The 13364-nt window shown below is 35.0% G+C and overlaps 2 protein-coding genes across 2 annotated transcripts; both read right to left on the minus strand.

Annotated features, from left to right (window-relative positions):
• Positions 1-3119: 3119 nt before the first annotated feature.
• Positions 3120-5998, minus strand: LOC107596100 (high affinity cGMP-specific 3',5'-cyclic phosphodiesterase 9A-like). Its single transcript, XM_016286718.1, has 7 exons — positions 5893-5998; positions 5724-5816; positions 5106-5173; positions 4919-5021; positions 4660-4764; positions 4396-4542; positions 3120-3316 (listed from the first exon to the last, which is right to left on the minus strand). The coding sequence occupies exons 1-7, from the start codon at positions 5974-5976 to the stop codon at positions 3140-3142; spliced, it is 777 nt and encodes a 258-aa protein (XP_016142204.1). The 5' UTR covers positions 5977-5998; the 3' UTR covers positions 3120-3139.
• Positions 5999-6272: 274 nt separating this feature from the next.
• Positions 6273-7986, minus strand: LOC107596083 (high affinity cGMP-specific 3',5'-cyclic phosphodiesterase 9A-like). The gene is made up of 5 exons (XM_016286701.1): positions 7948-7986; positions 7685-7744; positions 6996-7173; positions 6380-6485; positions 6273-6280 (listed from the first exon to the last, which is right to left on the minus strand). The coding sequence occupies exons 1-5, from the start codon at positions 7950-7952 to the stop codon at positions 6273-6275; spliced, it is 357 nt and encodes a 118-aa protein (XP_016142187.1). The 5' UTR covers positions 7953-7986.
• Between the last annotated feature and the right edge of the window lie 5378 nt (positions 7987-13364).

The raw sequence follows: 13364 nt of genomic DNA on the forward strand, positions 1-13364 counted from the left end.
ACCATTATCGCCTCTGTGTAAACTACAAAAATTTCTGATAACGGTGATGCGCAAGCATATTACGTGTTTGCGTAGAGTTTCTTTACAAAGTGACATTGCCAACTACTGTTCTGGCATGAATAATACAGCGTTTTAGTATCAATGTGAGCGGGGATCGTTTTGATAATGTTGTCATCTATACGCAAAACTTTTCTGTTTTTAGTACATTGTTGTCGTGTAAACGTACCCAGAGTCAGGTCTGTGGATCACCATAAAGTTTCTCTGTTCTATTAAGCTTTATGAAACAAGTCATCGATTATTACGACTGCTACTAGTCTTGAACTATTTAGTGCGTGCCTGACCTATAGTATAGTTACTGGTTGCCATAGCAGGTACACTTAGTATTGGAATTAAAATTAGACTTTAGACTAAGATACAACATAAAAACTATAAAAGGAAATGCTTTTTTTATTTTTTGTTTTGCTTGATAGCTTTATCTGTAAATGTTTTTCTTTAGTTGTTTTCATCAGGCCTGTTTGCAAAAGCTGTTCACACACACTGAAGTGCTCAGATGAACAAATCGGGTGTCATTCCTGCCTTCACATGTGCAGAACTACTTGGTTATGCTGATGGCTTTTGTGATTTTGACAAAAAACATCAGATTTTGTTTTGTAGTGTGTTAGATATGTCTCCATTTCAATGTCATTTATTCAATGAAAAATGCTAAATATGTTTCATAAACAGCTCCAGACAATGCTTGTAATTGATGTTAGCACAGTTATTTAAATGTTGTCCGGATCTTGACATTTGCATTTTTCTCGACTCGTTTCCTGGTACTGCAAATCACAACAGTTCTGCAATCTGATTTGATTACCTTAATTGTGTTGTGTTGTACAGTGTTTCCTCTCACAGAGATCGCTGTGTGTTTGTAATGCTCAGAGATGGAACAAAAACAGTGTCGATTCAGTTTTATACTTTCTGTGTTGCAAAAAGCATATGGTCCATATCCTTCAGTGGCTTCATATAGTTTAGATTGAATCATATCTGAGTGTTAATACTATATGTTTGGTGTGGAAATGATTCGATTTATTCCGTTTCCATTCTGCTGTATGTTCTACGTGTGAGCAGTTCTGAAGAGGTAGTTTTAGTAATAAACTACTGGATTTGCCGTGTGCAGAACCAGTAGGAAAGAAACTCTGTCCGAGCTATTTTCAGTATAAACCGTTTGTAGCATTAGAAAGCATTCAGTAAATTTTTTTTAAGTTTCTTGCTGCAGTTGAGGGGCCAGTAGAAGTCGATGTAGTTTGGGTAAAGTGTCCTTATTCCCTGATCACTGCCACTCCCGTTTCTCCTGCCCACGCCATTATCCATGTGCAATATTTCATAAACCATAAAAGAAAAAAAACATAACATTCTGTTGTCTTGTTTAAAGCAGGTTCAGTAACATTCTCAGAAGCATATAGAATGTGAGGATTCACACTATAAATGTATAAAGAGCTAATTAGGAACCAGTTGACAGTATTGTTCTGAAATAATATTCATGATTATTATTACTATTGACTATTAAAAACACTTTCAGCATTTTTAGAAGTTAATCTAGACATTAGTTAGTGTCCTTATGTAACCTTCTATTTGTGGACATCCTCAATGTAACTAATAGTTTATGTATATATATATATATATATATATATACACAGTATATACTGTATATATACATTTTCCCCCAGATTTTGGTGTGTGTTCCATAACTTATATCTCAAGGTCCTTTGGTCACTTTTGGTGTCAGTACTGTAGCCAACACTCAGGACCACCATTGCTGTTATTATTATTAATTACTCATATTACTATTTTTTCAATTTCAGTCAACACATTCCCTGCCAGTAACTTTATGCCTTAACTTTTTAATAAGGTACATGCTTGATTTTTTTTTCAACTTTTGCAAACAGAAGGTTTCTTTCGATGCCTCTTTTTAAGAGCTCTGTGAACTCAATTCAGTTAAAGGTGTGTTAAGCATTTTCATCCTATATTTAGATTGTTTGTGGGAAATTGTCAACAACTCATCAGAATTCATTCATTTTGTAAAAAAACGAACAATGTACTTCCTATATTACACCACTGCCCCGATAAAACCATTTTCCCCTTCCTTCCTTCCTGAGAATAATAGATGATTTTTTTTCCTCAGTGAAAGTTCTGTTTCATGCAATGGCATGTTGGTAAGGGACGATGAGAAATTAATCCAAAATAAGTGAAAGCCATTTACTATGCAAATGTGTACAGTGCTGCATGCTAATGCTTTACCTGCCTCTGCAACTTAATGGCTTCAAATGGAGTTCAAATGGAATTGTGGGTATTACTTGTGCAGGACGGTATTTGAGAGAAATGCAAAACTGCATGCATAATATTCCATTTGCATCGTCAAATTAAAGAGACACTATATGGTTTTTGGGAAATATATGTGTAAAATGAAGTTTTCTTTTGTAAAATAAATTTGAATGTAAAAGAGTGCTGTGATGAATTCTGTTTTTGACACTCAACTCTTCAATAGCACATTTTCAGTTGCACAGTAGAATCCGAGACTAACCTCACTCAATATTTATAACAATTCCTATACTGTAATTAGCAGTGACAATCGCTTATTTTCATAATTTAACAGTACAGTTCCATTTATAGCCTCCTCTCTCATGCCTATGAAATTGTAGCTTCTAGTAGCGCCATCTTCTGGGGTAACTGCATGTTAATTACATTCATTTTCAAGACTATCTTGACAAAGAAAAACTATTCTCAGCAGACATTGTGATTTTAGTATTTTTAGTAAGTAGTTTTATTTCAGATGCTGTCATTAATGCAAAAGCGTGAGATACGACATTCTGATATTCATTCAAATTTTTCCATTTTCACTCAACTTTTTATGTTGATAACCTGTAATGAAAAATGTTTAATTAAATTAGAAAAAGGCTAAATGTAAGTTAATGAATCACTTTGTAATTATTTGTAATTATCACTTTGTATATATTTAGTGAAACTATTCATCCCTTGTTTGAATATATACACATTTAGTAAAAGTAGCATACATAAGTTCACTTTAAGCCTTAAAGCACAATTCTGAAACTCAACTTGCATTCTGATTATAAGTATGAACATTTAACAGTGTGAGGTTAGATTATAAGTTGACTGGTTTTGTCATCCCACCAGGTTCTGGATGAGCTTCTGGCTCTTTTAAGTTGCTGGGCTTGACCATCTTCTCACTCTGGGCCCAGTTCTGTTTCTCCCTCTCCAGAGCTTTCTCCATCTCTGTGTAATAATCCAGGGCTTTCTGCACAGGGTCAATGATGTGTTGCTGTAAAGTCAGAAGTAAGAGCTAGAAATGTTTGTTCTGAGAACACCTGGAAAATGAGCCAAAGAATTGCATAAAGGAATATTCATATTTTCAACTGTTGTTCGCGATTAAAAGCAACATTAGACAAAAGTAGTGCTCGACCACTTAAAAAAACTAAAATTATTTCAATATTATATCTCTGTATAATCTCAATTATTTCTAGACAGCATGGCAGATCTCAGTTAATCAAACTGCATGAATTAGATTAATTAACATTTCAAGTTCAGTGCTATTTAACATACTCGCATAGAAAAAAATCTAAATCTTAAAGTTTATTAACTTAAGGCAGGTGAAATTAACTTCTTTTTTAAACTGTTATAATTACAGTACCTTAAGACATTACATTTTGTATAGCATGTTTTCTGTAACTGTGTGCTTGGAAATGCAAATGAGGCATATTTTTAATATGCACTAACTTGCATACATTTCAAGAACAGAAATCTGAACATCAGATGAAGCCAGGTTCAAAAATTCTTGTTTCATTTTGTTTACATCATAGAGTTAACGTTTTTTTTTACAAAGGGGATTTAGTATATCTCTTTTTATCACTCTATAAATCAGACAATACTGACAAACATTCAGGGGGGTGAAAAAATCCAACATGTTTTTTTGGAATAAAATGTTTTGAATAAAAAGTCAGGCGGATGTTATATGAATAAGGCCCTGTGAAAAACCTTCAGAATATATAATAAAACCGTAAACTTTGGAATATGTAAGAGCTACTGAAGATTTCAGGCTCACTTTGAGAAAGCAGCCTTCAAATCCTTTGCATGGTAACTGAAATCTACAGATGCAAATATATGACGTGTAATAAAATAAACACTTAAATGTGTATTTTGGATGTTTTCTTTCCACTAATCTGAAAGAAGGCATGTTATGGAAGCAAAATTGGTCAAAATATCAAAACTGACTAGTGCCTGAAAACATAGTGGTTTTGCTTATAGTATCTTGCCTTTAAATTTCCTCAAATTGTTTGAGTTCTCCTAACTTATTAATGTTTAGTGAATGTCACAAAGATTTTCCTCTGGGAACTTCCTCACCTCCAGACAGGGGAACAGATTGGCCAGTTCAATGAAGAGAGGAAAGAGAACGAATCGAATGAATCCAGTCTGAGAAGACGGTTTAGTCACTTTGTCTCGATCCATGAACGGAGTGACAGGAAGACCCTCCAACTTCTCCATGTCACTCTTTTTTTTGCATTAGATAACATAAAAGCACAAAGTACTGTTGTTTAAAATAAAAATTGTACTCCCAACGGGACACTGGGAGATGTTTGATTATTAAACAAAGTTAGCCATATTTACCTGATTAAAGAACTCCTGCAGCAGACAGTCCAGCCACGGTTCTGCCACATCCATGGGTCTCGCCTCATTGGAGATGTCACTTACTTTAATCATGATCATCATCAACTGTGAAAGAAGCAGCCAGACAGGAAGTGGATCATCGTCAAGTGCTTTTAACTGGCCACCATGATGCTAGGGTGAAATGTGTGGTTGTTAGGGTGTCGCTAGGGTTTTCTTGGTTTGATCATTGATTGACCATTATGAATTTCACTGTCCTTACCACATCTCTGTGATCTTTGTTGCTGAAGTCAAACACAGGGAGAATGGCTTTGAACTTGTTGAGGATCTCAGTATGTCTGGTCATATCAGTGGCAAGAATACACCTGCAGTGATGAGAAGCTGGTCAGTTTTGACCTAGTTTCTGGTTTGATATGGTTGTTGAGATGATAGAAGAGTAAATGATATACTTAATTATGCCCTCTCTTATTCTTTTGAATTGCTCTGGCGACAAGTTTCGGAAAATGTTGCTTTCAGTCTGAAAAATAATTCATGTTAGTATTTCATGCATATAGAAAATGAGCATACAATACATACATAATCCATAGTACAGAATTACACTGAACAAAATTATAAACGCAACACTTTTGTTTTTGCCCCCATTTTTCATGAGCTGAACTCAAAGATCTAAGACTTTTTCTACGTACACAAAAGGCCTATTTCTCTCAAATATTGTTCACAAATCTGTCTAAATCTGTGTTAGTGAGCACTTCTCCTTTGCCGAGATAATCCATCCAACTCACAGGTGTGGCATATCAAGATGCTGATTAGACAGCATGATTATTGTACAGGTGTGCCTTAGGCTGGCCACAATAAAAGGCCACTCTAAAATGTGCAGTTTTATCACACAGCACAATGCCACAGGTGTCGCAAGTTTTGAGGGAGCGTGCAATTGGCATGCTGACTGCAGGAATGTCCAGCAGAGCTGTTGCCCGTGAATTGAATGTTCATTTCTCTACCATAAGCTTAAACATTCAAAATATAAAGCTTACTAAAACTTTAGTTTTTTGGTTGTAAAAGTTTTTGACCTTTTCCAAGATTTCAAAAGCTACAGCGCAGTGGTGATTTTCCAGTGGGGAGATGTCATTGTACCTCAAGGCGAGCTCAGTGCGTGCATTAATCTGAAACAGGACATACTTCCATCAGTTTATGCTGTGTACTGAAAAGCAGCAAATCTTGAGACAACAGCTATCCCACCTGGTATGCATTGTTGTAGCCGGTGTGATCTAGATCGTGACAGACGGCTGAGGTTAGCATGATGAGGAGGTCAATACTGTCCATCTTGCTTCTGAGATCTGTTAGCCATATCAGTCCATACATCTGACAAACAGATGGACACAGATATTAGTGGCCAGGACTTTTCCTGTTGGGCCAGTTGACGAAACCCAAAATCATTTTAAAAATACAAATACAAATTCAAAATGTGAATTGTTTATTATTTAATTAATCTATTATATGTATTAACATTTATGAATTTATATATTATAATGTGTTTAATTATTTATATATGGTAATATAATGTGTATATATGTGGCCCACGAGGATGGATGGATGGACAGATGACTGACTTTCAACCTTCACTGACCTTCAAAAACATGAATTACACACACACTATAATTTTCTCTTTCTCTACAACAATCACCCATTGGATAGAGACTTAATGGGACACTTAAGGAAAACAGACAGCTGGTGTGATCTAGATCGTGACAGATGGCTGAGGTTAGCATGATGAGGAGGTCAATACTATCCATCTTGCTTCTGAGATCTGTTAGCCATATCAGTCCATACATCTGACAAACAGATGGACACAGATATTAGTGGCCAGGACTTTTCCTGTTGGGCCAGTTGACGAAACCCAAAATCATTTTAAAAATACAAATACAAATTCAAAATGTGAATTGTTTATTATTTAATTAATCTATTATATGTATTAACATTTATGAATTTATATATTATAATGTGTTTAATTATTTATATATGGTAATATAATGTGTATATATGTGGCCCACGAGGATGGATGGATGGACAGATGACTGACTTTCAACCTTCACTGACCTTCAAAAACATGAATTACACACACACTATAATTTTCTCTTTCTCTACAACAATCACCCATTGGATAGAGACTTAATGGGACACTTAAGGAAAACAGACAGCTGATTCCAGTAAAATTACAATTAACGTTTGGCAGCTGTGCTATGAGTGAAATGATGGCTGTCTGGGGCATGACATTTATTAATCAAGCAGATGGAGAAGTGGACAATTGGAGTGATTGGAAGAAATCCTGAAGCTGAGGCTACCATCTGAGTGACGCAGAAGCAGTGTTTGAAGTTGTGGAAGGGGATGTTATTGTAGCGTCGGTACACTTCATAAAGGAACTGCTGCAGCACGTCCAGCTCAATGTTGAAGGTGGAGATGAAGTCCAGATCTGTGTACATCACCTGGAGCAGCACCATGATCTCAGCGTCCTCCCATTGCCTACAACAGCACAAAATCTTTATCTTCCTGTTACCCCTTAGAAGGAATCATATCTTGTTGTGTTAACCTGAAGCTAAAGCCTGGTTTCACCAAGTCCACTTGGAAGACTATTGCATTAATGAACACGGAAATCCAGCCCTTTGCTCTCATAAGAAGTGCTTTTGATTTGCAAACCACAAACAGGACCATTTATATTAATATGAGGCCCTTTGGGCAGATGAAAGGCATGATCTCCGCCTTGTTCTTTATGCTTAATTTAGAAGTGCTGTGCTTTGCTTCACTAACAATTTCCTATTCATGTATGACAGGTGCAGGACTTTGATGTGGCTGCAGCCACTGGGGAGACTCCTGGTTTTTCGTTTATTTACAAAAACAAGTCATATCCAGGTTAAAGGGGTCATATTTTGTGTATTTGGTGTAACAGAATATGTTGAGGGAATTGCCAGAAGTATTCTGTGTGGTGAACATAAGAAGGAAAAGAAAGTGTGTGAGAGATATATTAAAAACTTACCAGTTATCAAAGGTTGGTGTTTTAAGATACTGTCTCACCTCTTCAGAAACCTCCAGAGAACTAGATAAAATAAATCAGAAGCAATTTTAAATATATTTTTTTATTATTAAATCTGTTTATTGAACTTTTACAATAATAACAGGATACAGATACAGGAGAATCATGAAAAAATAGTTTCCCCCCCACCCCACCCCCCTCAATTTTTTAATTTAATTTAATTTTTTTCACATTAGATTTTAAATAATGAATTTTGGGAATGTCACCTCATTTGGAGGAACTTTTGCCTGACGTGCTCACACTCTTCTCGGGTTTTGCGCCTGAAACCACGCCTTCTTTCTTTGCGTGCACATTTGGGTGCATTATGCAAATATTTCCACATAGTGAGGTAGATATGTGGGGGCGTGTTAGAACGAGCCATTTTAGGGCGGCGTGGCAGAGTCTTAACTTTGATAAAGAATATCTCTTTGGTTTTGAGACTTTAGTCTTTGCAACTTCAGGGATCTTATCTATGCACAATCAGCTTGTAACACTCCAAAGAGAAAGGAAAACTTGAAATCGCATCATATGACCCCTTTAAATAATTATAGGGAATTGCCAGAAGTATTCTGTGTGGTGAACATAAGAAGGAAAAGAAAGTGTGTGAGAGATATATTAAAAACTTACCAGTTATCAAAGGTTGGTGTTTTAAGATACTGTCTCACCTCTTCAGAAACCTCCAGAGGACTACAGAAAGTAAATCAGAAGCAATTCTTTTATTTCTTTTGTGCATGTTTGATTCTTTAAAAAATGCAATTACATATTACACCCTTACACATAAGAGACGGGAATGTCACCTCATTTGGAGGAACTTTTCCCTGACGTGCTCACACTCCTCACGGGTCTTGCGCAGGGTTCTTTTATGGTAGAAAGGGGAGGGCTTGTGGGTGCCTTCTGACATGTCCTTAAACAATCCCAACCAGCTCAGGTGCTCAACACTCTACAGAGAAAGACATCATGTTATATATAGGGCTTGACATATTAATTTTTATTTTATTTAATATATTTACTGGTCAAAGAAAAAAAAAAACAAGAAGATGGTAAGACCAAAATCCAAACGTTTGGAATAATTAAATTTTTTTAAATGATTTTTAAAGAAATCTCTTATGCTCACAAAGGCTGCATTTATTTGATCAAAAATACACTAAAAACTGTAATATTGTGAAATGTTATTAAAAACTTTTAATTATTATTTTCTATTTTAATATATGGTCAAATGTAATTTATTTCTGTGACGGCAAAGCTGAATTTTCAGCAGCCATTACTACAGTCTTCAGTGTCACATGATCCTTCAGAAATCATTCTAATATACTGATTTGGTGCTCAATTATTATAAATTATTATTGGTGCTCAAATATTAACAACGGTTCTTATTATTATCAATGTTGAAAACAATTTTGGCTGCTTAATATTTTTGTAGAAACTGTTCTCTAATCATACTCTATTCTTTGATGAATAGAAAGTTTATATATATATATATATATATATATATATATATAGATAGATATAGATATAGATAGATATAGATATAGATATATAGATATATGCACATGCTGTTTAAATATGTTTTTACTGTCAATTTTGATCATTTGAGTCCATCCTTGCTTCAACAAAAATATTAAGCTATAGATGGAATCCATTAAATTCCCTTAATGGTGCAGATGGAAAATCTCAGACACAGTAGTTCAGCGTTCATACCTCCAGTTTCTCTCTGAATGACTCCACCTGTCTCTTCATCTCATACACAATGACAGGGGTCTCTGCTGCTTCAGTTAGGATTCTTTTCTCCAGGCTCTGTAACCTGTTTAAAAATAATTTGATTGGATCATTATTATCATGTATTTTGGGATAAAATATGAGCCAAACTTTGTGGCACATATAAAATGTCCTACAAGCAATTTTGCGAACCTCAAAACCCTGCTCTCTCATCAAAACCCCATCCTTAAAGACACATCAGCCAACCAGTTCAGTAATAATGAATGTGCAAAATGATTGACAGGCAGAGGATCTCTCTGATTGGCTAGTTTTCTGACTGCTAAAAGCCACAGGCCACCATGACTCTTCTTATGCTACCATCACAGACAGGTGTGATTTCTTATGCTGTGATTTCTGTAAGGTAGTATAGGTGTTTTATGCATGCATGCTACTTTTATGGCTATTAAATATTACCAAAAATTAAAATTCTGTCACTCTAAGTAATTTGTCATACAGAGAGTGTGCCTTTCAAATATCTCCCAACCTTACCTTTTCTCCATAGAAGAGAGCTCAAATCCCAGAGCAACAACCAGATCTGAGCCTAGAAGATAGAGTTCAACATGATCCAAGAGGTTATGTGTAGCATCTATCACATTATGTTTATTCATAGGTTTATCAGTACAATAGCTCTCTAGTGCTAAGGTGGAGAATACCTAACAGCTCACTGTTACAGTCTGCAGCGACCACTTCCAGTTTATAGCAGGAGTGAGGACTATTTGGGGCCAGCTGAGGGGAAATATTAATGATATTGCCTTTAGTATTGTAGAGTTTTAGGATGTCATGAGGTCCTGCCTCAGCTGCTGCTCGGAAAAGATCTGTGATGCAAACACACACACACACACACACACACACATTTTCATTAATGTGGCAGATATAATTCATCATCACATTTCTCATTTTCGTAACTGAGGTACACGGAAATTTCCTCAAGTCATGCGATTAAAGCACTTTATAATGTGTGACTTGTATTGAATATGCCATATGTTTCCATTAGGGCACTGCTTGGCACTTGAAGACTGACTGACTGTCTGCACCACCTGTGACTCAAGCTGGCAAACTGAAGTATGACAGCTGATTTGTTTCTGACTCACAATCTGTGACTACAAATTCACTAATGCGCCCATGAGTCAATATGGAAGATAAAAAGTGAATTAGCAGTCTGATAGTTCTCTAGAGGATTGGAGTCTCATATAAAAAAGAAAGATTAAAAAATAAGATCATCATCTGAGCATCCCTTATGTTGTATTAGCTGTCCAGGTCAACAGAATAGCTCTTCATATGGGCTCGCTGTAATTGAGAGGACCTGATTAAAGAAGCCTGGCTTTTGTCACTGCCCTTGAGAATGAGAAGAGTCCTCAAGCTTGTTTTCAGCAGAATAAAAGCTAATGAGGGCAGAGAGCCAATTTGGTCATAACAAAAACTCCTTTTAATATAAGAATATTTTAATATACTTTCATATAAGAAATTCTATTTGATGTTGATACACGAATTAAAGCTGCTGTCATTCATAGAGCAAGACTGCTTTTACAAACCACTTTTTATCTGATGATCTGTATGATATAAAAATAATTACTATATAATAATAACATTTTATATATTGAATCATTTATGTTAATTTAATACTTTTTAAATAAAATGTATAACATTGTTTTTATAAAAATGTTTTTGGTGTGCTGTCCTTTGAGGCACACACAGAAATATAACCCAAAGTCTTGTAGTTTATTGAAATGAGATTAATGTTGAACTGTTGAGCGAATAATAATAACAATAATAATAAATTCATTAAATTCTAGTTAGACTAGGAGAAATATATTTGAGACAATCCTTACCTTTAACATCTTGTGCAGGACAGTCAATGGGAAACTCAGCTTGTTCTGGTCTTCCACTCACGGTAAAATAAATTATTTTAGATGCCATGACAGGTAATAATAATCTGTTGCACCCTCACCTTTGCTGATCGATGTGTACAGTGTTACATCAGAGATTCAGCCTATCATTCATTCAAAACCCCGCCCCGTTTTTAAACCATCTCTGTGGGGTCCACCCCCTTCATCCTCATCCCTGCTCTGTATTTCTGTTCATATGGATACAAGCAAATGTTTCCTTAAATTTATCTTGATTTATTTATTTGACCTGATTTAATTTTTCATGTATTTTAAATTAATCTAGTCCTTGTTAACAACTAGTGTAAATAATGTTTTTTTTTCTTTCACATTTTAAATCGGTGCATTTTTTGCAGTTCAGAACAAGCATGAACAAGCGAATACAGTAAAACCACACTGGTAGTCAGGCAAGTGTGTTAACCATAATAAAGTTTCAGTGTTATTTAGTAAGTATTTTTATTCATGTATGTGAAAAATATTAATTCATTAAAACATTACTATAAAACAGCAACCTATATATTAAGAACAATGGGAAAAGAGAAATGAATAAGTAAGAAATTATTTTTTTAAATGCTGTAGATATAGCGGACATTTATTTTGTATTGTCTTCTTGAACCTTTGCAGTTTCCTGAAAGAAGCGCAACAAAATGAAAGAAAATAAGCAGCTTAAACTGTATGGGTCTGCATTAGAAAAAGTATCTAATTTTAAATATTTGGGAATGTGGTTTGATGATAAATTAATTTGGAAAGTCCACATAGATTATATTATAAAGAAATGTAGTAAAGTATTAAATTTAATGAGAGGGGTTGCAGGTAAGCAATCATTAAAGTGTATATATATATTGGACTCATGAGATCAGTTCTCGATTATGGATGTATTGTGTATGAATCTGCATCTGCAATGTTATTAAAGAAACTAGATATTATGCAAGCTAAAGCACTAAGATTGGTTCAATTGCAGCAATACAGGAGAAGTCCTCAGAAATGCCTCTACATTTAAGAAGAGAAAAACTAGCCATGGCATATTGGATTAATCTTCAGGGCCAAAGAGAGGATAATCCTGTAAGAGAAGTACTTAATGAAAGCTGGGAAACAGTAAATAAACCAGGTAAAGGATTTGCGTGGAAAATTAAGAAATTGATCAATGAAACTGGAATAGAATCAAATAAATTTGCATCGGTAATAGTAACTCCTCCAATAGCACCTTGGTTATTAGAACAACCAGAAGTTGACTTAAATGTACATAAAGAAATTAAGGGAATGGGGGAGGGGTTTAATTTAAAAGCATACGTTAAAGAATATATAAAAAATATGCATTATTCATTTCTCCAAATTTACACAGATGGATCAAAGAACATAGAAACTGGAAGGACAGGTGCAGCATTTTTCATTCCAGAATTTCAGGTTAGGAAGGCTGGAAGAAATACGGATGGTACTTCTGTATATACAGCAGAGATGGTAGCTATCCTTATGGCATTAGAGTGGGTATATGAAGTAAGACCGGATAAAGTAATAATATGCTCTGACTCAATGGCAGCTATTATGAGTTTACAATCATGGCAATCAGATAGAAAAGACATTTTAACAGAAATCATGATTACATTATATAGTATTAAACAGATAGGGATAATTACTCGGTTTATATGGGTACCTGCACATGTGGGAATTCAAGGTAATGAAGAGGTAGATAAAATGGCTAAAGAATCCTTAAATATGGATGATCCAAGTATAAATATTGCACTCAGCAGAATAGAAGGAAAACAGTTAATATTAACAATGGCAGCTCTTATGAGTTTACAATCATGGCAATCAGATAGAAAAGACATTTTAACAGAAATCATGATTACACTGTATAGTATTAAACAGATAGGGATAATTACTGGGTTTATATGGGTACCTGCACATGTGGGAATTCAAGGTAATGAAGAGGTAGATAAAATGGCTAAAGAATCCTTAAATATGGATGATCCAAGTATAAATATTGCACTCAGCAGAATAGAAGGGAA

Source organism: Sinocyclocheilus grahami, unplaced genomic scaffold (genome assembly GCF_001515645.1).
Source record: "Sinocyclocheilus grahami isolate Dianchi unplaced genomic scaffold, SAMN03320097.WGS_v1.1 scaffold214.1, whole genome shotgun sequence".
NCBI classification, from domain to species: Eukaryota; Metazoa; Chordata; class Actinopteri; order Cypriniformes; family Cyprinidae; genus Sinocyclocheilus; species Sinocyclocheilus grahami.

Coding starts and splice junctions, on each gene's coding strand:
- LOC107596100 (XM_016286718.1), bottom strand. CDS start 5,976: ATGGACAGTATTGACCTCCTCATCATGCTAACCTCAGCCGTCTGTCAC. Junction 5,022..5,105: donor ATAAGAGAGGGCATAATTAA/GTATATCATTTA, acceptor TCATCACTGCAG/GTGTATTCTTGCCACTGATA. Junction 3,317..4,395: donor ATCTGTTCCCCTGTCTGGAG/GTGAGGAAGTTC, acceptor CTGACTTTACAG/CAACACATCATTGACCCTGT.
- LOC107596083 (XM_016286701.1), bottom strand. Junction 7,174..7,684: donor ACACCAACCTTTGATAACTG/GTAAGTTTTTAA, acceptor GTGCTGTTGTAG/GCAATGGGAGGACGCTGAGA. Junction 6,486..6,995: donor GCTTCTGCGTCACTCAGATG/GTAGCCTCAGCT, acceptor TCTGTTTGTCAG/ATGTATGGACTGATATGGCT.